General features: G+C 42.0%; 1 protein-coding gene across 4 annotated transcripts in view; it reads right to left on the bottom strand.

Moving 5' to 3' along the window:
- Positions 1–26,962, bottom strand: part of RAPGEF4 (Rap guanine nucleotide exchange factor 4) — a 230,160-nt gene that overhangs the window by 61,991 nt on the left and 141,207 nt on the right. For 3 of the 4 annotated variants that reach the window (XM_006116479.5, XM_014570177.4, XM_014570176.4), the window contains 4 exons: positions 19,323–19,376; positions 18,887–18,993; positions 15,559–15,680; positions 13,010–13,193 (listed from right to left, as the gene is read on the bottom strand). In XM_006116479.5, the coding sequence (XP_006116541.2) occupies positions 13,010–13,193; positions 15,559–15,680; positions 18,887–18,993; positions 19,323–19,376 (467 nt within the window). The remainder of the gene's footprint in view (positions 1–13,009; positions 13,194–15,558; positions 15,681–18,886; positions 18,994–19,322; positions 19,377–26,962) is intronic. The other variant, XM_089779764.1, reaches the window with a different exon arrangement.

Raw genomic sequence — 26,962 nt, 5'->3', positions numbered from 1 at the left:
GTCCATCACTGCCCCAAAACAAAGCTGGCAATGCCAGGCTGGTGCAAGAAGGATCACCATCGCCTTGTCCCTTTTGAGCTTTTGCGGACTTTGTTGGTTAGGGGAAACACAGGGAAGGCGTCAGAGACTTTCCAACCAATGATATAGGAACTCATCTGAAAAAAGCCCAGCTCGAAGCCGAACTGGGGGCAGAATCATCTGCACTTTGTATTCTCTCTCATACCGAAGAGGTCCAAAGGGGAAGCCCCAGTGATGGAAGAGGGAGGCAGTCATGTCGGGGTGGAAAACCCACTCCTGGTGAGACAAGAACTCTCTGCTGAGACGATCTGTGGTCACAGGCTTCTAGCACAATGCAATGCAGGACGCAAAACTCCCAGAGACTCATATCTTCCTTGCAGAGCTCTGAGGAACAGGCCCTTCCTTGTCTGTTTATGTTGTACATAGTGGTGGTGTTGGATGTGAGGATGCACACCACCCTGTCTGTGATAGGAGGGAGAAACACCTCACACATGTTCCTAATCCCTCTTGGCTCTTTTAGGTTTATGTGGCGTGTCTGATGCATTAGCTACTAGCTCTCTCGAGTGCGGTTGAGAATGGTATGGAATGCTTGACATGACTTGGTCTGGGCTCATCCACCATGCCAGGCCCAACAGAACTTGGGGTGCGACTGTTGCCACGCTTCCTAAAGAGTGTTTCACTGGTACATCAAGGTCAGCCCCATCTGGAGGTGCCTCATTCTGAGCTTGGCCAGGATCTGCAGACACACCCATGCTGTGGTTATGGGGGTGTCAGCATGTTGAGGGACCTCAAATCTCTCTTGGAGTGATGCTCTGGCCAACGTCGAGTCCAGAACTACTCCTATTAACTCTCCTTTCATTTGGTACCAAGTGGGACTTTTTCTCATTTATCAGCAGGCCAAGCTGGCGGCATGTGTCCTGGAGGAGACGCAAATCGCACTCGACCTTCCACCTTGATGGGCCCTTGACGAGCCAGTTGTCCAGGTAAGGGTACACCTGTACAACCAAATGCCTCAGGTATGCCGCAACCACCAACATGAACTTGGTGAAAACTCTAGAGGCCAGAGATAGGCCAAAAGGCAGGACAGCGAATTGGTAGTGGTTCTTCCCTACTACGAATCTCAGGAAGCGCTTGTGACCTTTGAAGATGGTGATATAGAAGTACGTATCCTTGAGGTTGAAGGCGGCATACCAGTCCCTGTGATCCAGATGGGGAATAATAGTGGTCAGGGAGACCATACAGCACTTGAGGCAGACCAAATATTTGTTTAGGCCCCTCAAGTCCAATAGAGGCTGTAGGCCCCCCTTTCACCTTGGGGATCAAAAATTAGTGGGAGTCCAGTATGTCATCCCCAGGCGCACCCTCAAAGGGAACATTTGCCCTGGGGTTTCACCTGGCTGGCCAGATGGAGGATGGCAGCTCGGTCTCAGCTTGGAGGGCTTCGGGCGTGATACTGGCAGGGATACTGGCCCTTTTGTTGGGAGGACTGGGGCTTAAACCTCTTCCTCTCAGACTCCACGACATAGAGGCTTAGGGTTTTCAAGGTCATATGGGAGTCCTTCAGCTCGTGCAACTTAGTGTCCATTTGCTCTGTGAATAGTGCCCGCATTTCAGAAGAGAGGTCCTGAATGGAGTTCTGTGCCTCCGGAGAGAGGCCCAACAGAAGAAGCCAGGCTGCAAGCCTCATGGAGATGGTAGAAACCATAGAGCAAGCCAACAAGTCTATGGCATCAGACACCACCTGCAAGGCCGCCAGCACCACGGAGGACCCCTCCTCAATCAGGACTTTCTATTCTTTGCAGGAGGCTTTGGGCAAGGAGATCTAAAATCTGGCCATTGGTTGCCAGGTAGTCACCTCTTACCAGGCGAACAAAGCCTGCCGGGTCCTGCTTGACCCAGGGCCCAAACAACAAGTCCGATGTCTCTTGCACCTCCTCAGCCCAAACCATTAGCCACTCTCCTCAGGAGGTTCTGGTCAGGTCTCAAGTTCTCCTGGGGCACTGCCGGGGGAGAAGCCACAATCGCCTCATCCAGCGATGAAGAGGAGGTGGCCAGGCCCAGTTGGCCTTCCTCATGAGGTGGGGATTGGCCACTCATCCCTGCCATCTGTTGAGTGAGGACTGTTGTTCCCATGTCCCCTGGACACCCATGAGACCCTGGCGGCAGTAAGGGGGCCTGGGACGCTCCAGCAAACAATTGGGTAAGCTAGGGCTGTAGGGGGAAGCCCCAGGGTGTCCATGGGCACCATTGTGCCTGACACTGGGACAGTGGCCAGGCATACCCTGGGACGGCACCAGTGGTGCTGATGTCAATGGCACCAAGGGTTGTGCAGACTGCTATGCCGGAGGGATGGAGGCCACCTCCAAAGCCACGCTGCAGGAGCAGACACTTGCCGATGCCCATGGTGAAGAAAGGGAACAGCAACTGTATGCCAGGACTTTGGATGTTCCCGGTCTCTGAGGACTTCGCCAAAGTGTCTGCAGGAGCTACGACACCCCAAAAAGCCACTCCTTGAGTCCAGAGAATGGGGTCAGAGAGAAGATCCACAGTGCCAGGACAGGGATTGGGAGAAGCAGGATGCGCCTCTGTGGCCAGAAAGGCTCAGTGTTGGCAAGTATGTAAGATGTGGAGAACAGTGCAAGTGCTGTGGAGAGGAGTCCCAACACCAGCACAGTGAATAGGGAGAATCACTATTGCCTTCACAGTCTGTGCACCAACTCTGGTGACGTGGGAGATCGCGCGTCGTGCCCCGGACTCTCTCACACAGACCTATGGGGACTTCGGAGGGCTCTCCTCTTGGACATCGGAAGAGAACATGATCAGACCATTGATGTCTGAATGCCCAGAAGATTGGTATCCGAATGGCAGTTTACCTCAGTGCCGGGACCCCAGCAGGGGCGGTACCAGTAGGCCTGGAGTGTAGAGGAGAGACAGACCTCCAGCACAGATGAAGGTGACCTGGATGCTGGGCTTGGTGCATTCGGAGGCTTTTCTGGTCTATCCACCAGCTGGTCATGCTTCTTCCCCTGATCCTTACGAGGGGACTTTGTTCAGCTTCCTACCAGGCAGAGCTGGAGCCGTGGGCGATGACAGGTGCCGAGCCATTGATGCTGACAGTGTGCTGCACACCAATACTTGGTGCCGAGTCTGACCACTGATCCTGCAGGGCAAGTGCAGACTCCATTAAGAGCACTTTAAGACGAATGCATCACTCTTCAATAGTTCTGGGACAGAAGGACCTGCAAATGTGACACTGGCCCAAGATGTGTCCTTCTCTCATGCAATGCAGGCGGTCAGCATGAGGATCACTGACTGGCATGAGCCTGCAGCACACTGCGCAGGATTTGAAGTCAGGGGAGCAGGGCATGTCCAGTCCCCCAGGCAAAGTCTGTTCAAAGGGAACTGGAATTCCAACAATGTACAGGTACTTAGCAGTTCATTTAGAACCATCAACAATGCAAAGGGAGTGCTTGCTACAGCTAAGGCTGGAACAGGCTGTTCCAAACACCGTCACTGGTGGTAAGAAGGAACTGAGGAGGCAGGGGCAAAGGGGTGCCCTATATATTGCAGCATGTGTGCGCCACTCCAGGAGATGCTAGGGACCCTGATCCCTAAGGTACTGCTTAGTGCATGTGTCAGGCACACCTACATTGAATACACATGAGCAAGCACTCAAATAACATCATGTGGTCTGTGTGTCCAATCAAAACCATTTCGCACAAATGGAATGGTGAATATTAAACACACAAAATAAGCATCTCTAAATAGATTATAAGCCATGAATTAGTGGACAAATGTCTCAAATAGGGAATAAATTTAAGGAACTTGCTCAGACACAACTTGTGAACAAATAAAAAGTATGACTTTGCTGAACCAATCATTTTCTGCAAATTTTCGTCTCTAAAAATTATATAGAACAACAGTTAGCAAAAAACCCATTGAGCTTTTTGAAGGTGATGGGAATTCTGCAAAAGCATTTGTAACAATTATAAGTGTGACACAATCTTTCATGAAAACATCCTAAAATACAGTAGAAGACCAATACCACTTCTGAAAAAAGTGTAACCATTTCTATTTTTTAAAAGGAGGAAATCAATGGATGGAGACAGGTGCTCTGAAGGAATGAATCCCTGCACTCCAACATCCTCAACATCAAGAGGTCTGTTAAGTCTGACACCTTTGTTAACAGGATATCAAAAGTATGTTCATAGCCATTTAAAAAAATCCCAAATGGGAATCTTTACTATTCTTTACTACCTGTACTAGGCTCCACTTTAGTCAATTCATATCATATCAATGAGTGATTAATCCCTCTATAGTGCAATGGCAAAAGGGAGTCTTCACACTGATTGGTTTTCTCAACAGTCCATGTAACTGAGATAATTTTGGGGCCATTAAATAAATAATGCTGAAGGGCTCAAAATGATCCGTGCTAGAGAGGTTACCTTTGAGAAACTCTATACCTGAAGAATACACTAAATTGATTGTGATTAAGGGCTGTCAGAACCTTTGAGTAAATTCCAATTCCTCTCCCCTTATCTGAATCTCTTCATTTCAGATGTGCAGCATGACCTTATTAAGTACCTGACCAAATTCGTCTGTGATATAACTTCACTGAGGCCCTGGAGTTTCACCACAGACAAATATGACCCAAAAAATTGATTCACAAACACATTAGAGCAGTGGCTCTTAGCCTTTCCAGACCACAGTACCCCTTTCAGGAATCTGATTTTTCTTGTGCAACCCAAGTTTCACCTCATTAAAAAACCACTTGCTTACAAAATCAGACATAAAAATACAAAAGTGTCACAACACACTATTACTGAAAAATTGCTCCCTTTCTCATTTTTAACATATACTGTAAATATAAACTAAATTGATTGGAATATATGGTACTTACATTCCAGTGTGCTACTTGAGCCTGTTTTTTATTCATGAACTTTGTCTGAGGCGCGAGTCCCATCAGCTAGAGCTGAAATGTGTAACTTATCTTTGCTGGGCCTCCTGTGGTATTGGGTCTCAGGCAACTGCCCTGCTTGCTACCCCTTAACACTGGTCCTGCATTGGCAAACCCCTCAATTCCCCCCACAAGCCCTAAGTTTAGAAACACTAATCTAAATGGAAGACCTCTGTGTGACCCAAGAGGTACATGTACCCCTGATTGAGAACCAATATTTTAGAGTCCCAAATAATTCCAGACAGTCGGTATATGGCATAAATCACAGAAAGAAGTCATACAAATACCTTTCATGGCAAATAAATTATTCAATCATGGGGTCAACATCAGAGGAAGGGAGCAATCAGCAGGTAAAAGCAGGGTGGGAAGAAAAGTTTTAAGATTAGGTTTGCAAAATGAAGGCAGCTAGAAAGATACAGAAAGCCTAGTCTGCTGCAGGAGATCCAAAGGAGAAGTTTTCCATGCCAGTTTAGAGCAGGGTCCTTAACTCTAGCTTTCTGCTATATATGACATCTGGTATATAGGACAACTGACTCTTTACACGGCTCTCGAAGATACGTAACAATGGTATTTTTTGAAAGAAACTTTTCTGAAAAATACTCAGGAGATGCAAGTATATAAAAGGTCAGGAGAGTCACATTAAAAACGAATACACTGCTCTGTAAGTTCTTGGTCTAATCACCCGTTGAAGCAACAGACTATATAAATCATTTATGAGAGAGAGAAAATTTTTTTTGCAGCACCTTGCAATCTTTGCACTATGGAATTACAGTATTTCAACTTTTCCTAAAAAGGGACTGGTTGGAGACTTCACTGGTTCAAAATAGTAGTGAAGAGATATATCAAATATAAGCTAAATCGATATCTCTTCTCTACCAGCAAGTTGAATTTTTCATTTGTTCTACATTTACCAATGGCATGTACTTATTATTACATATATGAAAAGAACCTTAGAATAAAGGTAGCTTTTCTTAAACAGAAGAGAATACATTATATAGGGAATAACTGAAATTGATTTGATACTGCTACACGAGTGGTCCCCAACGCGGTGCCCACAGGCGCCATGGCACCTACCGGGCCATTTCTGTGCACCTGCCGAGTGATCGGGGCCAGCCCCGCCCCCAGGCACGTGGTGCATGGGCGGTGCCAGCCCCTCGGTGTGCAGCATATGGATGGCCCTGCCCCCGGGTGCACGGTGCAAGGGCTGTGCTGGCCCCGAGCACATGGCGAATGAGCGTCCCCGCCCCTGGGCACGTGGCACAGGAGCGGCGCCGGTCCCAGGCGCACAGTGCATGGGTGCTGCTGGCTCCTGGGCGTGCGGCACAGGAGTGGAGCTGGCCCCAGGAATGCGGTGCATGGGCGGCCCCGGCCCCTGGGCACGCAGCGTATGGGTGGCCCCACCCCCGGGTGCCCGGCGCATGAGTGGCCCCACCCCTGGGTGCCTGGCAGCCCCAAAAGGTTGGGGACCACTGTGCTACACCTTCTAGTGACTTACAAAATGTTCTCTAGTTACTATCACTATGAACAATTAGTCAAAATTCTGCTCTCAAGTACAAGGATGAAGCCTCCACTGGCTTCAGTAGGGATACACCAGTATAAGTGACAATATAACTCAGCCCCATGTGCCCTATTCAGTAAAACAAGCTCTTTATCCTAAGCTAGTACACAGTATCTTTCATTATGTGTTCTTCTGCCATAAGACGACATCAAGTAAGGATTTAACAGTTAAAACTGATATATTCTTTAAGTAAGCAATAGCATTAATCACATTTGATGTGTACAAAACAGCATGTTTGGATAAATGGGAAAAGATATACAGTACATCAATTAAAAAAAGGATTATGATGTCCAATTCTCTCTTCTGAGAAACAGATAATTTCTTCTTTCAATGTGCTCATTTGTCTCCCATTAGCATTACAGCAAACATCGCACATGACATGGGGAGGAGTGGAAATCTATAGTGGATGTACCCAGTCTTTATTTCTGCTTCTCCAGATGTCACATGGAGTGATATTAGGCATCACTGCTTCAGTTAAAACTGTGTGGTGCCCCACTGATATAGATTTGTAGGATCCTGCTGTGTAAAGACCTAGTTTCTGCAGGGGACATATTCTAGCAGCAATGCCTGGTTATATACAGGATAATAAATGGGGATAGATGGAGAACCAGACTACTCATTAATGGAAGGGAGACCTCAGGTGATATTAAGTGATCAATAAATACTGTTCAGTGTTCAGGGAATGTATCAAGGTCAGAGACACTGAATTTCTTTTACTAGAATGTGGACAAAAATACAGAATTTACTTAACTCTCAAGAAGCCACATATGTGCTGGTAAGATCCTTTACTATTTTTATTACACTTCTGATCCCAAACTTTGAGATGACAAAAAGTGGGTTGCGACTACCTATGGGGCAGTACAGCTTCATTTTACAAGCACATAAATGTATAACCACATTACAGTGGCCACCAAACTGAACAAAAACTTCACAAAGGTTCACATCCTTTCTTTAATTCTAAAAATTGTATCTCCCTGTGCTATGATCTCAGTGAAGGCAGGACAATAAGATACTGTTAGCTCTGTGTGTGTGTGTGTGTGTGTGTGTGTGTGTGTGTGTGTGTGTGTGTGTGTGTGTGTGTGTGTGTGTGTGTGTGTGTGTGTGTGTGTGTGTGTGTGTGTGTGTGTGTGAGAGAGAGAGAGAGAGAGAGAGAGAGAGAATAGGCAACTGTTAGCTGTCATATCAGGTGGTGAGGTGTATCAGGAGTCCTAGACAATTTCCTTAAATTCCATTTACCACATATTTCTCTTGTATTATTATGTAAACCTCAGTAGGGTGACATGCAGAAAGCCATCTTGAATTTTATCTCAATGCTAATTCTTGATTTCATAGAATCTAATGCTGAAAAATCCCATTGGCTTATATAGAAACAGAATATGGCCTTTAAGGAAAAAATCAATATAGTTGTGTCCATGGTCTATAAAAATGTTTATTAGCAATAACAGCAACATTTACTTCATTATATATTGTGTCCTTTTCTATTTTTCTTGTATAGTATACTTTTGTTTTCCTTTCTATAAAATGATATATATCCCCCATATTTTTAAAGTGTGAGCTATGGTGAAGTCTCGGGGACATGGAAAGTTGATTAGTGATCATGTGGGCATTCATGTACTTATGACTACTCAGAAGAAATCAGTAGCCTAGATTTATCTTTTTTAAGTGTCATGCTGCTACCATACTGAAAATTATAGTACAAGACTTTATAGAAGAGAATACATATTACAGGATCACCTCCTAAGTTAAATACTATTTGTAAGGCACATTTTTCACCTTATAGACGGTTAGTATTTGGCTTTAACTATATCACCATGTTTAATTAGGTCCTACCATCATACATGCTACATATTAAACAAAAACTAAACAGAAAAAAATGTCTGGATGGCACTCTCATCCTGAAGGATTGAAGATCTAGCAAGTTAGAGCTGTGTTAGACCAAAAATATTTTCCCAAGAACCTACTACAGGTCTTCACCTGTGATAGCAGGCATTGTGAGCAAGCAGGAAGCTATGTTTGCAGCTTCACAAAAAGCTAATTTCACATTCACAATGTATGTGTGCTTTTTTCAAATACCAATAGCAACAAGAGCCTGTCAAAAATTTCCCTAGAGCTCAATTCTGTTTTTTAAACTATAGAACATTCTTTCATAGTTTGACAGTTAAAATGCTGCAGTTAATGTAATAAACAGAGAATTTTTTAAGTCGGCTGTCAAAACAAGCGACACTTTTTACTAGAGAGTTTCAGATTGCGAACAATAGAAAGTACCTTTCAAAGCAGCGGCTTCATTATACAATCAAATTCTCAAAGTAATCTTCTCATCAAAGAATATTGTGTTATTTGTTTCATGGTAATTATCTGAGCTTTGCAACCTCTCTGGAAAGGGTGACTATTATAAATGCAGCTGTGTTGGTTTAAAAATTTGTGGTCCTGCACAGGTTGTTGTGGAGCCAAAGTCCTGAGGCCCTGACTCACCCTTGAACTCCTGGCAGATGTAGTGGTGTCTAACCATAAGTGCTAGACCTTTGAGGAGCCACTGAGGTTTCAAAGGAATTGCTATAGCTCACTGAGGTTTATAACAATCATTATTATGATGCCATATACCTGAACTGCAGGCAGAAAAAAAAAATCATCAAATCCAGGAGAAGAGGATGCAAAAGACAAGAGAGCCAATACTCAGGTATGTTCTGTCTATTCCCTGACTCTCATAGAACAGTGTTTCCCAAATGGGGTTCCGTGAAACACTGGGGTTCTGTGAGAAAATTCCATGACAATAACATTTTATGATTTCAAAAAATAATATTTAAGAATTTATGAATTTTATTGAAAACAATTTTCATTTGTGTTTGCCACAAGTGTCCCTGTGTAATGCCAGCATAGCCAGAGAGTGAGGATGATGATGTCACTACTCAGCGCTGCGCATGCAGTCAGTCAGTGGTGTGATCACCTGTTATATATCATATATAAGACTGTTATTAGGGGTTCCGCAAAATTCTTTTGAGTTTAAAAGGGTTCCGTTGCCAAATTAAATTGGGAAACACTGTCATAGAACATAATAAGGGGATTTTCCATGGGGATCCATCCTGTGAAGGTGAGGAGAAGATATTCAGAGGAAGAACAGATACTATTCCCAGCATTGTTCCCCCACCCTCCTCCTCTCAACTCTCTGGAAGGAGTTAAGGTGATAATTATCATTGATCTTGTCAGTATTGACTTACATTGGTTGCCCTGAATCCAGCAAAAGCTGCAATTTGAAGAAGGATATGGTAGGCAGCATAAGCATTGTAGTCCACGGAAACACTTCTACAGAAGCCATGCAGCCACTGGATGGTGAGGGGCTAGGAAGTGGTGCAAAAGTATGGGTCAACAGCACAGATGGCTCTCGTCTCAGGTAGTCCCTGGGTTTGATGGGTCAGTTCCCATCTACTCATGGGTTCAAGGTGCTCTGCTCCCTATCTCAAGGGAAGACAGATAGGAAAACTACACGAGTGAAAGTTTCACTGGCAGGTTTGCAGAAGTATCAGGCTTATGGATTTGTTTTCCTTTAGTGTGGGGCACAAGGAGAGCTCCTTTTGTTTTAAGTGTATTAATAGCCTCTAGCACTAACAAAAATGGAAGCTATCCATTTTAAAACACTGTCACACTAGAAGTCATCTTCTACAAGGCCACATATCTGATTATTTCAATGCTCACTTTTTGAAATTCAACATTTTTATTAATCCTTTGTTGTTATTCATGTTGTGCTCACAAATGTGCTAACTGCATATAGGGTTACCAGGTGTCCAGTATTGTACCGGACAGTCTGGTATTTCTGCGCTCTGTGCGGTAAAAAAAAAAAATCAGAAAATACCGGACATGTGCAATGTCTGGAATTTTCTGATTTTCACGGCTGCGCACCGGACAGAAGCCTGGTGGAGGTGGGGGGGGAGCGGCTGGGAATCCCAGCGGGGAGGCAAGGCAGCGATTGCCGCAGGGAGCCCTCAGTCAGTTGAGTGAGAGGAGGAGGGGAAGCCTCCTCCTCACTCGTGCGTCGCCAGGAGCCTGCGCGGGACAGGCAGCAAGTGCCCAGGTCAGTCCCGCTCCCCGCCGGCCAATTTGCTCACCCCCCCCCTTCGTGGCCAGCCGGTTCCCCCCACTTCTCCTCCTGATCTTCCCCGGCCAGGCCCCTGTACCTCCCCCAGTCTGCTTCCAGCCGGCCTATTCCTCTTCCTGATCTCCCCCGGCCAGTGCCGCTGCACCTTTCCCCGCCCCCTCCAGCTCTGCTTCCTGCTCCTCCTTCCTCCTGGCCAGCCCCATGGCTCCTGACCCCCCCTGCAGCTCTGCTTCCCGGTGGCCTGTTCCTCTTCCTGATCTCCCCGGCCAGCGCCACTGCACCTTTCCTTGCCCCCGCCAACTGTGCTTCCTGCTCCCCCTTCCTCCCGGCCAGCCCTGCAGCGCCTGACCCCTCCCCCCCCCAGCTCTGCTTCCTGCTGGCCTGTTCCTCTTCCTGATCTCCCTGGCCAGCGCCACTGCACCCCCCCCCCCCCGCCCCTAGCTCTACTTCCCACCCCCCCCCACTCCCAGCCAGTCCCCCCTCCCCCAATATCCTGCGGCCAGCCCCGTTCCTCCCCACCCCACCCCCCATGACCAGCCCTGCTTCCTGTTGGCCCTCCCGTCTCCCCTGGCCAGCATCGTTGCCCCTCCTCCCCCCGTTAGCAGTTTCCAGGCTCCACCTTCCCAGCCATCACCGCTCCCTTCCTGGACAGTCCCCCCCAATGAAGCGTGTCCAGTTTTTGTTTTTTATTAAATGACTACCTGGTAACCTCTAGCAGTGATCCAGGTTCTTGGAGTCTTTTTTTTTGCTCAACAACTTTGGTCCCCCCCCCCCCCTTTTTTCCTTCAACAACATTTTTTCTCGGTGGGTTTTTTTTGGGGGCGGGGAGGTCGTGTTCGGTATTTTTGTTTCAGCCATCTGGCAACTCTAACTGCGTCACATCCATGTAATAAGACAGGTCTCTGTGCCAAAGAGCTTACTTGCTGAACAAACACAGAGTGGAGGAGGGAAAGGATGCAAAACAGAAATGGAACAAGAGGAATCTTTTGTCAAATAGTTCTATTGCATTCAAACCATTTTTAGAAGGAAAACTTTCAAGTTACATTATGGGCCCAGCCCAGTTCCCACAAAGCAAAAAAAGAATTTTGTCAGTGATCTCAACAGAAGCACAATCAGGCCCTGTGTGCATAGGTTTCTTGAACTCGCCTTTATGAAATCACAAGTTTGCTTGAAAGAATTATTCTCAGTGTATCTAAAAGCCAGTGAAACCCACCTTAAGCAGTCACCAAAATCCATGTACTTAATAAAGGGGTCTTTAAATAAGAGTTGAATAATTTTTTTTTCTGGAAGCTTTGCACTCACGATAAAGTAAGCATTTAAGATATAGGGTTGCCTAAAGTAGGAGGACCTTAGTGCAGTTTTCACTGTATCTGAAGTACCTAGAATAAACATGGACTGAACTAATAGTTTTTAAATACATAAATTTAAGCTGGTGCGTATGAAAAATATAGATCCCTTTATGTGACCTAGGCTCAGAATTTTTAAAAATATATATTGACTTTATAACAATTAAAACATATTTATAAGTCATAGTCCTGGAAAATGTCACATTTTGCTAGTAAACACAATGAGTCAAATTGACCTCTGATATAATTCTGTTGGAGACAATGGAGATCTACCACAGATGAATTTGTCCGAATGACTGATATGGAACATGTACAGGTAAGAAGCTATCTTAATATGCCATTAATTGTTAATGGATGACAGCAACATTCCCTCTAATCTTTTCTATCCATGAGTGGAATACATTTTTTTACATGCACTGAGGCATGAGTGAATGTGCACCACTAATAGAAATAAACACCCGAGCTGTGGGCACTCCGCTAATCAGCTTGGCAGCATTTGAATCTCTCCTGAGTGGCTATACAAGCGCACAGATTATCGGGAACACTGGTTGACAGCTAGCTGAGCAGTCTTCCGGCTCTGAAAGTGTTAAATGTGGCTCTACTCTGAAATTGCATATTCTCTTATTTCCGTAAAGAGTGGCAGCAGAAATAAAAGTTCAACATGCTGTTCTTCCTACAGAGGTGAACACAGTGGCCATTTATAGATCTTGCTGATCATCTTGAATTCACAGCCCAGCTTACAAACAGTAACAGAAACAGTGTGGATGTTACAAGACACTTTTACATTTTGTATTGTTTCAATGGACTGACACTAAAATGAAGTGATCAACGAAAAGAAGTCTATCAATATGCCATGGCTCCCTAGTAGTTTCTCTTGTTATACAGAGAAAAAGACTTGCAGGATATAATGATTTTTTCAGAGGCCAGAGGCATGAGCACCAAGAACTGGATATAGATTTGGGTCAAAATTTTGACTCCACTGTGTTGCTCAGGTCAGGTGTATTGTGCTTGATCTAATATTAACCTATTCATCTGCTTACGGTTTTCTGAGAATCATCCTCATATGGGCATCTGGACCAATCTGAGACAGCAGAAGCATAGTATCCTGCAGCTCCTCATCACATTCCTTCTTCTCTTCCTCAGTTGGCATTGGGGCATCTTCGTGCTCATCATCCAAAAATCGATAAAACAAGTATTTGTCTTGGAAATGGTGTTCTTGATCCACTGAAAACAACAACATTGACATTGAGTCTCAACATTAAACTCTACTCATTAAAAATGAGCCTTCCCAGAAATAGCCTATTGTGTGGCAGACAGAGAATAGTTTAACAAGCGAGAGAAAATGGCATAGAAATGCCAAAAGAGTGAATTGCTCTTATTCTTTCTGACACAAATTAACAGTTTGTAACAACTGTAGGTCAAGGAACTTTTCCTTAACTTTTCACTACAAATACTTTCCAAGGCCAGGTCTGCATTACAGCCAGAAGGTCGCCTTAAGATATGCAGCTCCAGCTACATAAATAATATAGCTGGAGTCGACGTACTTTAAGCTGAGCTTGGCACTATCTCCATAGCAGGAGGTCCCGTTGACATCCCTTACTCCTCACAACAGTAAAGAGTATTGGTACCAACAGGAGCACCCTCAGCATTGGATTTAGCGGGAATCGTATGCCGGAAGATTGATCGCCAGAGCGTTGATCTTCCAGTAAGTGGAGATGCGGCCTAAAATATTTTTATACTTGCAGCTTTCTTAGACACACTTTTTTCAAAGCAATTCATTCAAAACTGTCTACGCTGGACCAACAATTGTATTAACTCTATGTAAACAAAGACGTCCAAGCAACACCCTCTAGTATGATCTCCTTACCCAGTCAGTGTGCCCAAGGCCTAAAGGTAATATGCTGAGAGACGTCCACATGGGTACCCTTGAGGCTACTACATTTAATGGCTGGGCCAAACTCACTAGCACGGACTCTAATGGAATGCTTTGGAGAACAGAATGTCTACCACGATAAGACTGTAACAGAACAAAACACTCAATCCCAACCTCTTCTCTAAGCAAGCAGGCAGTTCCACTCCAAATGTGGGAAATGCTGACTTAACAGGGGGCATGACCAAGATGGCCAGGAGGTGTGCTGATTCAAGGCATCCATGCAGCAAACATTGCAGGTTCTCTTTAACCCTTGTCTGAAGTTAGAGCTGTCATCACCCTCAGAGAAGGGCAGTGGAGAAAACTCTCTGCCCTTCCAGAGGAATGGCGCGCCAGAGGCAAAAATGGAAAATGGAGGTGCAGTTTGGAAGTTCAAGAGACTGCTTTTGCGAATAAGACTGCTATTATGACCTTAGTTGCACATATGATACCTTGGATACTGAACCTATTCTGAAAGGTTTGTGATATTAAAGAAGGGAACAGAGAGTGTTGTATAAAAACCCATTTTTGTAGATAACCTACCAATGATACATATAAAGGTCATGAAAAAACCAGATAAGCAGAAACCAAAATCTCACATCTGAACATTAGGATGTCTGGATGCAGATCTGAATTTTGTAACTGATCCTTACAACCCAAAACCATAGATTGAAACAACTGGAAACATCTAGGTCCAGCTCCACCCCTCCTCTCTTCATAAATATTACCTTAATGTCATTGTGCCAGCACATCTCTTTTTTTTTTCAATTTGTTTACAAGATGACTAGACATATTATAGCACTATCAGACCCTTAGCTTGAAATAAGCTATGCAATTTGAGCTATGCAAATTGCGTAGCTTTTTCTGAGTTTATTTCAAAATAGCTTATTTCCTAATTTGGCGCTGTCTACATAGCTCCAAATTTCGAAATAAATCGCTATTCTGAAATGTCCCTCAATCCTCGTGGAACAAGGTTTACAGGAATGTCTGCATAGCAAGCCCATTATATTTTGAAATAACAGACTTGTTTCAAAGAATAGCTATTTTGGGATACTGGAAGAATCCTGAAATAGCGCCGCAGTGTACACGAACCCTCAGTGAGCTGTGAATACACACTAACAAACATAATTAGAATTGCTGCTGCCACAGGGTTGTAATTTCATTTACTTTTTAACATTCTCCTGAGTTACAAAGGCTAGACTGCAGCTCTTTTCTGGGATACCAGAGGTATCCCAGAAAAGCTATGCCGCGTCCAAGGAACGTGTCCTCTTTTCCAAAAAAATTTCTGAAGAAGTGAACGTGCTCTTTCACCATCCCCGTAAACATCGTTTTATGACGAGGAAAGGATGTGTTGAAAGAGAAGGTTTTTCCTAAATTTGGCAACGTGTAGGTGCGTCAAATTTCAGAAAAGCCCTTTTCAAAAGAAAAGCGGAAAAAGATATGCAAATTGCAATTTGTGTATCTTTTTCCAACTTTTCTTTGTAGTGTAGACATAACCAAAAATATATTGGTGGAATGCTGCAATCAATACTGCTGCATTTTTGCTGCTGAATTAAGATGCACTCTGCTGTGTTCCTTATGGGATCATAATCCTTTCTCTTTTCATGAAGGAGATTAATAATATCTTTTATAAGAGGCATTTCCCACATTTTAGCTGGCATCTGATGAAGTTTATCTTACCATGGTTAAGAACACCTTCCTCCAGAAATACTTGCCACATGCCGACAGCCTGTGTTCGTGAATGAACACAAGGACTTTGTTGCATCATCCAGTCCACTAGTTCTGTTCCTACACAGCATTGCCTGAGGGTCCAAAAATCATATTAAAACAGGTTAGTAAAAGGATCTGTCAAGAGTAATGGTATTAACGAACTGCATCAACAGGACTAGTCAGGTTCCTTTATAGAAAAAACACTGAAGAATTCATTATCATCTATTTATATCTGTTTGAAAGACTTGTCAAAAATGTTGAGAGAATTATTTAAGCAAAACAATCCAAACCTTCTGCAAATGGAATTCTAAGAAAATCAGAGCTTCCTGTACGATACAGGATCACCTAGTGCAGTACCCTGTGCTCCATGTCTCAAAGCAAGCCATGACTAGCTAATAACACAAATAAAGCACCTAAATTTGCAACACTATACTGTGAAGGCACTAGAGCTGTGTCTACATTGACATGATTTTGCGCAAAAGCAGCTGCTTTTGCGCAAAAACATGCTGCCTGTCTACACTGGCGGGGAGTTCTTGCACAAGAACACTGACGTTCTAATGTGTGAAATCAGTGCTTCTTGCGCAAGAACTATGATGCTCCTGCTCAGGAATAAGCCCTCTTGCGCAACTGTTCTTGCGCAAGAGGCCAGTGTAGACAGGCAACATGAATTACTTGCGCAAGAAATCCCGATGGCTAAAATGGCCATCGGAGCTTTCTTGCACAAGAGAGCATCTACACTGGCACGGATGCTTTTGTGCAAAAGCACATCTCTTGCGCAAAAGCACATGCCAGTGTAGATGCTCTCTTGTGCAAATACTTTAACGCAAAAACTCTTGCGTTAAAAGTATTTGCGCAAAATCTTGCCAATGTAGACGTAGCCTAGTTGACCAAATTTTGCCGTGAGGCATAAAGACTGCTAATTATAATGTATTGGTGAAGGTCTATATCTTTTTTATTTCTGTAAATAAATAACACCTAACTCTTATACAGCACTTCTCATCAGTAGATCTCAAAGCACTCTACAAAGTGGGTGAGTATGATTATCCCCATTTTACAAATATATACATTTGAGGTCAGTGTTCCCTGTAATCCATGCAGCAGCCATCCAGGAGAGATTTGGATGCCATCCAGCTCATCAGCAGAGCACCCACAGCTGCCCACAGTCAGCAGCATGTATTCCTACTAGTGGTGCACATCTGCATACGCCGTGGTGCCAATGACAAAATTTATTCTGCACATGGATGGAAAAAATTAAAGGGAACATTGTTTCAGGTAACAACAGTAGCAACAATTTTTAGCCTAGCTAATGCCATGTTAAATGCCATTCTTACTCTCATAAATGTGTAATTCTTTTTACTACCTTTCTTTAGTAAATTTCACAAATTTCTCTCACACATCTTTCTATAATTTTACTAAGAAACACATTACCTCAGCATTTCAAGGCTTACCCAGAACTGAATTCAAAACTCCATGTGTACAATGACTAAAAGTCTTTCTACAAATTATCAGGCATTGAAAAAAAAAAGGAGGGGGAATAATACGCTTATTCCAGGAGATAAAATGTAACAAGTTTAATACTAAGCAATTAGCTGATAAAGTGAATATGTTGACTTTGTCCTTTGGATGGGGTCAGTATTACATTTTGCAGGGCCCACAGTGAAGACAGATACATTAGGGCTCAAGCACTTTGCTAGCCAATATAGTCCAAACAGAAGGAGCTAAAGAGAGATTATTGTAATGGTGCTCCACAATCTGCATTAGTTCCCTGATCACTATTGGATTTTCTGGTATTGATCTATAAAGCCTTTCCAGGAATCTGTACACAAACTCTTCTGTAGGACTCCCCCTGCTAGCCGTAATCATCTAACAGCATAACAGACACATCCCATGTATAAGCTCTTGTGGTAGAAGTAAACCCTTTTCAAGAAGCTGTCCCAAAGCTCTGGAATAACTCACCAAAGGAGATCAGAGAACCTGGCTCTGACCATCTTCAGGTCACCTGTAAAGACCTACTACGCCTTGTTACAACAATCTATAAAGCACCAGAGTAGAAGAAACCTCAGCAGCATGATTAAAGCTGGAAAGTACATAAAGAACCACATACAAACAAGGATTGTCTGGTCCACCTGGACAAGTTTCACTGTTTTATATCCATGTACATCTTCTAGATGTGAAGGTAACAAGGACTACTGACATGCTCAAGTTTAGATTAGACAGTGACTTGGCTGGAAACTGCAAACTGGAGCCAGTGGGAGCCATGAGGCTCCGTGGCTATGGACTCTTTAGGTAAACAAAGTGGCACACACCCACAAGTGGGTCCGTGGCTTTAGATCAATTGGCAGAGTCATGTGGAGGAGCTTCTACAGCACTGACCTACATGCATCATCCTAGAACTGTTCTGAAACAAAGAACAATAACTGCAGAAACACATTTTGTTACAACCATTCAGAAAACACAAGGATTCCATATCTCTCATTGGTTTAGAATACATCAAATTAATGTCTGAGTCAATTTCAGACTGAAATCTAAGGCAAAAATCAATGTGTGTCTCTGAAAAAGTTCATCAGTGACACACTGATTAACTATCAAAGAGTGGAAGTACTCAGAAACTGTAAACCACTTTGTGTACACTCAAAATCATGTAGGACTCATTTGGATTAAATATTAAATAGTAAAGCTACTCAAATGTTTCTTAATCCAGCTATAGGGTGAGAAATCATTAATAGTCCTGGACTTTCAACACTTATTTTGCTAGTGTCACAAAAGTCCCATTTCAGCAAGACAGTGCTGCCACCAAAAGGAAGATCAGAAAGACTGACTGTAAACTGAAAAGTTTAATTTCAAATAAAGCTGAGAATTTATAAGATGTAAGAACTGCATTTCACTATGTGAACTTTCAGAACTGCACATTGAGCAAAACAGGTCCAGCTCTCTTTTAGGATCAATACAGTAGCATAGTTTTTTAATGAGATTTCCATTCATTATTTAGTGATACATCAAAATATCAGGATCTACTGTATATATTTAGCCTGATGTGTAAAATAGTCCAGCTAACCATAATGGTTATGGGGAGTTTATATGCAATCTCCGTTCACAATCATGGACTCCATTTCCAGTCAAATCATCTAGAAAGGGTTTACCAAGCACATTAAACACTGCATAACACTCAGACACAAATATCATTCCAGAAGAATTTCAGACCTTTTGAGATCTGCAGACATAGTAAGGCATAAATCACGAGTCAAAGGATGGTACATGCAAACATTCCCAAACCTTTACGCAATCAGTTCACACACACCTGTAAGTCTTTAGATGATATTTTCGATCTCTTATCATGTGAGGTGCTCGGGAAAGAATTGCATTGCGTAAAATCTTTCCAGCTCTGAGGATCTTTTCTGATGGCACCTTGTTTAAGGTGAAGAATAAAGGGAACAAAATGAACAGATGTTAAACATTTTTAATATGAAATACATTTTTAATATCTGACGATACAGCCTGCTGAAAGACAAAATACCATCCACGCCCCAAATTAAAGCCTTTGTACAAATGGTGAATTGTGAAGAATGCTGTAACATGCTGAGGACTATAAGTCTAAAATACCCAAAGGCCTAAAGCAAAGCACCACCGCCACTGTACAGCTGAATATCCTACCCCCATACAGCAAAAACTGATGCCATCAGTTATTTCACTGTGCACAGCAGCTTAGTTCCCCAACACATCTATGTCCCCATTACCTGCGTAATAGTTTTAGGAGGACGAAGTGGGATGTGAGGTTCAATAAGAGGTGTCTGAAAAATAAAATTTAAATGAAACAAATAATAAAAAAAGGGTTTAAAATTATTAATTGACTGAAACAAAAAAGGATGAACAATGTAAGGAATAATGCTTGAGGCCCAGGTTTGACCCTGGACATGTGTGGAAGATTCCCAGTGAACTATGGAAACCACATGGAAGGTATCCAAAAGAAGAACTTTAGTGCTTTGCACTTTAAAACAAATTACATGAAATGTGAAGATGTATAAACAGATAGGGCTTTTAAAATGTAACAAAGGGTTTAATGATCAACATCCTAGCAACATCAGTGTTCAATTTATGGGTCTTAACTAGACCGCTAAATCGAATGCCAGAAGGTCAGCATCCAGCATGGCAAGTGAAGACATTTCCTTAGGTTCTTAGATAAGGACTGTGACTGAAAAAGCAGGAAGGAAGAACACTTCAGCACTGATGGTAAAAAACGAAATATGGAATGAACTCAGAAACCAACAATTGTTACAAACTTACGATACTGCCATCAAGACAGCAAAATTACACCTCCCACTAAAACCTTCTGGACTGTAAATCACTTTACATTACCCTGCAGCGTTTGTAACCCAAACACTGCAATGCATAATACCCAGAAGCAGTAACTAACAAAAATGAAATTAATTAGTTAATTTTCTGTGTGACCTTAGGTAAACTACATGTCTCTGTGCCTCAGTTTCTCCTGATGTATAAGAGGGATAACAGTACTTATCTACTTTACAAAGTCTTGAGAACTATGGTTTAAAAAGCTGCTAGAGGATAATTATTATTTATAAATTATTGTTATTGCTGAATCATAGAAAAAAGCAAAATATACACAGTATAAATGGTGCAAAGTTAGTTTAAAAATTGTTTGCATCTTACTGTAAGTTTATTAATTGCACAGGCAGGAATACCTGTCATTTTACATACTTGAAGTGTAATCAGTGCACCAGACTTATATTAAAATGTTAAAAACAAAGAGTATCCTGTGGCACCTTAGAGACTATTTTTTTAATCTCTCGTGGGCAAAACCGACTTCTTCAGATGAGAGTACCTTGATGTTAAATTAGACATGCATTATTTAGCATTTTGCACAGTGTCTCCTTAACAATCCATAACTATTGTTTTTAACACAAAATGTTTCAGCCATTATGAAAAATGATACTTTACTAAATGTCAAAGGAAAATAAGAATATTGAAGCAGAATATGATCAGCATACCAAAAACTTGAGAACATAGCTAATGATGTCTTATTTTCTTGTCATTTTTCTACTTCCCTGCTACAATGAAACAGCTGTGGTAATGACACTGAGTGAATTGAATAAAATATCCCAAAATGCTAACTCCACTGAGAACGTACCAGATAGTCCATACAGTTGTCATGGACCATCTTAGTTAGGAGAGGTGATTTGTTTGCCAGGCACAGCATTTATTTTTAACTTAAGAAAGAATAATGATTTTTTTCCCTACTATATCTCACTAAAACTGTTGTTTTCTTGATCTCTGCAGCATTATTAATGGTAGATTGGTTTGCCTATATCATTTGCATCTCCAAAAACAATATGATTCTGAAGATGAAAAACCAAGTTATAAATATGGATGAATTTTTAAAAAAATAATCATTTCCCAAACATGTTTTGGTTCATAACAAATATTCAAAATATTACCATCGGCAAACTAAAATAAAGTTATTGTTCAACTAGCTAGTGGAGGATTCTCCTTGTGTTCTCTGACCCCACCACCTGTATGCCCCACACTCACTCCCTTTATAAGAAGCACATGGGGAGGAAAGTTGGCCTGGATGAGGCACCCCTGTATCCTGGCAATCCCTTGATACCAGAACTTCCCCTTGAGCCTTAAGGCAGTGGACTAAGTTTGAACAGTCTCATGCCAAGGATTAGTCTGATGCCTTGCTAGACTCAGGATTTAGGAGAAGAGGAGTCAAGGGGTAAAATTCTGGACCTACAAAACTTCTGTTGACTTTACTAGGACAACACAAGATGATGTAAGATCAATATTGCTTCCTGGGCTCTCCCACTAAGTTGGCAAGCAAAACTTCTCCATCTGTAAAATGGGATAATGATACTCACACTCCTTTGTTTTTCACATCTAGGGATCCAAAACAGTATCAATGTATCAATTAATCATCAATGTTAATGATTTCATTGTGGCCAGAATTTCACACTGAGCTCACAGTGATTTTTGCTAAAGAAAATTTCATCAAAGTGAGACACATCCCCTGAGTTTTAAAAGCTTCCTGCAAATCCCTGAGCAATAGACAGCAATAGTAACACTGTCTACCCTCTTCAGAGTATCTCTCTCACCTTTAGCAAACAGGACAGTGCTGGCACAGGGAGCATAATTTACTTCTGCCCCTGCTATCTTTGGTGAATCAAGTTCCCACTCCTCCCCAGATTTACAACAGTGCATTTTGTTGCCCAGCTTCAATTTGCTATGCTGTGTGAAAGAAAGATAGATAGAAGAAACATTCTGGTGGTACAGTGCTCCTGCTTCAGATTCCAGCTGTCCTGTGTACCCCTTATTTTTCTCCTATGTCAAAGGTAAAACTTTACCTTCCTACAAGCACGTTCTTTTAAAATACAAACAATCTTTTAAAAAATGAAGCTGAAAAACAATCTGACTGGTTCAAGACCTCATACTACATCTTTTTATGTAAAGTAGATCTAATGAGTCTTTACAATGACATATTGTTTTCCAGAGGTGTAATAAAAGTTCTCTAGTGCATGAAAATTGTTCTTAGTTTGGAATATTAAAGAGAGGAAATAAACCCTATATCACTGGCTAGCGAAGATCCCTCCAAAAATGGGAAAAACACATATTAAGATGAAATTTCTTCTTTTTAGCCAGGCATAACTTTTCAGAACAGTACTTTTGTCCAGTTACATTGGCCTAAAAGCAAATTTTTTGGTCGTGATAAACATCCACAAAATTAACTCATTAGCCCAATTCAGAGCCCTGCTTAAAACTACACTTTTCTAGCACGCTTACAAAAAACTTGGTAATGGTTAGGCTGTTGGTATTCTGACACCACAACCTATTACACTGATCAATATTAGCTCATTATATCCTGGTACTCCCATCTCTCTGTATTCCTTGGTTGACTCTTGCTTTTATCTTTAGATTGTCAGCTCTTTGGGCAGGAACAGTTTTGTTCTTTGCTTGTACAGCATGTGGCAAAGAAGGGTCCTAGAGCATAAGCAGGACTCCTAAACGCTACTGTGATACAAATGAAGATGACAAAGAAGAAGCTGGAGAAGAAGAGGAAGAAGAAGAAGGCAGCTCTGATTGTCAGAGCTCTGCTATACAGCAAAGATCTACCTTTAAATGATTAGATTTGATAGAAAGGTAGGCGAGTTGGCCATAAAAAGACAGCTAACATGGATCTTCTGTAGAACTTTTCTTTGGGATCATAATTTCTGTCTGCATTGGCTCCATGTATATTAATGTGTGAGATCTACCTAGGGTGACCAGATATCCAAATATTGTCAGGACCATCCCAATATTAGGAGATTTGTGGTATACACAACTCTCTATCCCCGCCTTCCACAACCTGTCCCAATTTTATCACAGTTGCTATGGTCACCCTAGCTCTAACAATGCATATTAGTAGAAAAGCATCAAATATGAAGGCTAGGAAGAAATCTTGCTTTTATATAAAAGCTGATTGCAATCTTCTGGTCAAGAAATCTGTAGTATCGTAAATAAAGGGTACTAGATCAACCATACTGGATTTGATTAAGTATCTAATCCTCAAAGTAAATACTGTTAAGACAAGTATGATTAGCATGAATCTATGAGGTGTATAAAACTAATCAATACTGCGATGTCTTAGTACTTAATATATTTTCCAGTCAGTGTACTGACTTCATACCAGCAAAGATATTTGAAATTAAATCGTTAGAAATGGATACTGTATGTATTAAAATGAATGGTTTCCCTGGCTGTTCCCTGTCTGCAACACTGGAACAGTCCGTAGGTAGGCAGGAAATCACCGAGTTTATCTGCATCTGTTTAAGAGGTGGTACTTCTGGGAGAGGAGCACGCAACAGCTAGAGGTACAAGAAGGTAAACACGGGAAGTCCTGAATATATTTCATATGGTTTTAAAAACAAGTATCTACTGTTCAGAATTTCAGCTCAAGTTACCTCTTAACTAGTGGATGAACAGCACAACTCTGAATAGACAACAATCTGTTTCCATTTTTAAACTGAAGTCTTTTTTGGTAAACAAGGAAACTTTGGCTCCAATATTATGCCCAACACAACAATGTCTAATCCAACAGTATTACAAACAAGATCAACAATAGTACAATATTTGACACCTTTTCACTCACTAACCACTATCCCATTGCATTCCCTGAAACCCTTAGCAAGTTTCTGAAGAATGTGGCTTTGATTTACTTCTACCAGAACATAACAAAAAACTAAATTCTCTCAGTCTGGCTTTCAAGAATTTCAGGAATCACATCTGTCCTTGTGGGATACTTAATTACCTACAATCCTTGTCTCTTCTTATCCTATTTAATATCATTGCTCATTTTAATGTAATTGCTGACTGTGTTGTTCAATGTAACTGGAATTCTGTTCCTTCTCCCTGTGAGATGTTTTCACCCTCATTAAATCTAACCTTAAACCCTTCCTTAATTTATAGTTAGATATTTAGATTTATGGTTGGGTGTTTTTTGGTACTGTAGATAAAGAATGCTTGGACCGGATTAAATATTTTATCCTCAAAGCAAATACCGCAAAGAAAAACAGTTAATGTCTACTGTTCCAGATGTAAAATGTAATTACTGCAATCTAAAACAGACTGAGTGAAAATACTGAACGCCAATTCAATATTTGCAACTAACTCGTAAATCTAAAAGTCATAATTCCTGCAACACTGCACTAAACAGTCCCTCTAATTGCAACGTGTGCTTGAGAGACTGTCATGAAGTAACATGATGCCTCATTCAAAAAGAGTCCCCAGTGAAATAGACTACCATCTTTCTATGGAAAATCATGTGTATAAACTGCCACAGATTCACAGACTTTCTAAGGAGCAATATGTGTCGTCAGCCCCCTAAGAGCTTACATTCTAAAACAGACAAGACAAATACACACACAAAACGACAGTTCAAGAACAGAGTTTTATAAACTAAAAGAAAGAGACTCCTTTGTGATCCTGCTAATACTGTATTTAGAGATTCCAGCACAGCAGCCCCCTTGTCCTTCCTTGCAATTTCCATGCATAAATTTGGAGCATGAAGCTGTCATTACACTGTACCACTGGTCCCAGAACTGTCAGAGAGCTCAAACTTTCAAATAAAAGCCATGTTCAAACCCAATTCTAGAGTCTTGACTACTATCAAGTTTTTGTGAAAATTTCTCACCATTGATGTAGTATCAGTACAGCTCTGCTAGCATCAGCAGTGATTAGTGCAGACCATTCACTTTTTTTTTGGTAACCAGCATGCCACCTAGACCTTCTCTGAACAGAAACAACGAGAAGTCCTGTGGCACCTGACCCACTTTGTCAGATGCCCACGAAAGCTTATGCTCCAATAAATCTGTTAGTCTATAAGGTGCCACAGGACTTCTCATTGTTTATGCAGATTCAGACTAACATGGGTACCCCTCTGATGATACCTCTCTTAACAGAGTTAGACAACCTAGAGTTGCCAACTCTCCTGGAATCAAAGATTAATCTTTAATAAAGGTATGTCATGATGAAATCAGGGATGTAAAATCTCATTTAACTGGCCAACTAGTTAAACCAGTTAACTGATTAAATGTTGTTTAACCAGTTAACTGATTAAATGGAGAGGTGGGGGATGCCCCTCCCAGCCCCCACTGCAGGCAGGCGCTGCACAGGCTGGGCTGGAGTAATCCCTGCCTACGGGGCTTCTGGGCTGCCGTGGTCAGAGGCTGCTCTACCTGGGACACGTGAGCAGCCGCTACCTGCAGGGCACTCGAGCCCGCCACGGACACAGGTTCCAGCCCCCACCAGTTAACCTTCATGGGTGAGGCTTTCCGGTTAACCAGTTAAACATTCACATCCCTAGATGAAACTCCCAGAGATGTATTCAGCCAAAATTTGCAACCCTAGACAGAGATGAAAACATCTTTGTCCATATCTGTGCCAGTACTACATCAACAATGGAAAAAAGCCACTCAAATACCTGAATCTAGACATAGCCCAGAAGACTGACATCATGCTGTTTAACCTGCTATTTAGCTGCAACTTGCCACTGTTTTCTCCTCAGGTGGTTAGAGGGCTGACAAAAGGATTTTCTGCTACTAAAAATAATCTTTTAGTTGAACTGGACTTTTAGATCCAACAGACCTTGCTTTCAGATCCCAACATGAAGATGGGGATGGGAAACTTGCTGCAAATTTATGCAATTAAAAGAAACAGATTTAATTGTGTTTGGTATTCCCATAAATAAGCTATGGTTTTTAATGGGCTAAGGGGCTTTCAGAAGCTGATACACAGAAAAACACACTAGAAGAATGGAATGATGGGAAAGGATTTCACCTTACTCTCCCTCAGACTTACATCTGGTTCATTAGCAGCTTCAGAAAGTAAGAAAAGATTAAGCACCATTTTGTGGTTTGAAGTGATTTATTCAGAGTTCAATTTTATTCTCACTCCTTTAAGCTGCTTCCTTCCCAGTTATAATTTAAGGTAATGTTTAGGCTTTGATTCTCCAATTGGTGAAGTGCCTCCTACAAAGTTGTACCATTGTTTTAAATTATTTAAAAAAAAAGCTTTGTTTATGTGACATGAAAACAGCTGCGTCTAGCCTGGCAAGTTTTTCCGCAAAAGCAATTGCTTTTGTGGAAAAACTTGCCAGCTGTCTACACTGGCCGCTTGAATTTCTGCAAGAACACTGACGATCTCATGTAAGATTGTCAGTGATCTTGCGGAAATGCTATGCTGCTCCCGTTCGGGCAAAAGCTCTTTTCTGGAATTGCTTTTCTGCAAAAGGGCCAGTGTAGACAGCTGAAAACTGTTTTGCGCAAAAAAGCCCCAATCACCAAAATGGCGATCGGGGCTTTCTTGCGCAAAACCGCGTCAAGATTGGCACGGACGCTTTTCCGCAAAAAGTGCTTTTGCGCAAAAGTGTCCGTGCCAATCTAGACACTCTTTTCCGCAAATGCTTTTAACGGAAAAACTTTTCCGTTAAAAGCATTTGCAGAAAATCATGCCAGTCTAGACATAGCCATGTAGTGCAATAACCCTGAGTTAGTACTGTACTGTTGTACAGTAACTGGTATTGGAAACATGATTCCTCTTTTATTGCTTTTGTACTGAAACAAAATGCATTCCTTTCCCTTCTGTACTTGCAAACTCATGTACATGTGTGTATTTGTATTCCTCACTAACTGAAATCTTCAGTTTGATCTTCAATTCGCTGATAGTGAAGCCTCAACACAGACATCAAACACATTAAGTCTCTTATGTCAAGCTTTCCTCTAGACAGAAACTTTAAAAAAGAATAAATAACGAAGAAATCATAAATCTTTAAATACTTGAATAGCACTTTGCCATCACTAGAAATAATAGGTGAGAACTACATATTCAA

Source organism: Pelodiscus sinensis, chromosome 7 (genome assembly GCF_052426305.1).
Source record: "Pelodiscus sinensis isolate ZL-2025 chromosome 7, ASM5242630v1, whole genome shotgun sequence".
NCBI classification, from domain to species: Eukaryota; Metazoa; Chordata; order Testudines; family Trionychidae; genus Pelodiscus; species Pelodiscus sinensis.
The sequence above is the reverse complement of the archived record's forward strand: the minus strand, read 5'-3'. Positions and strand labels throughout refer to the sequence as shown.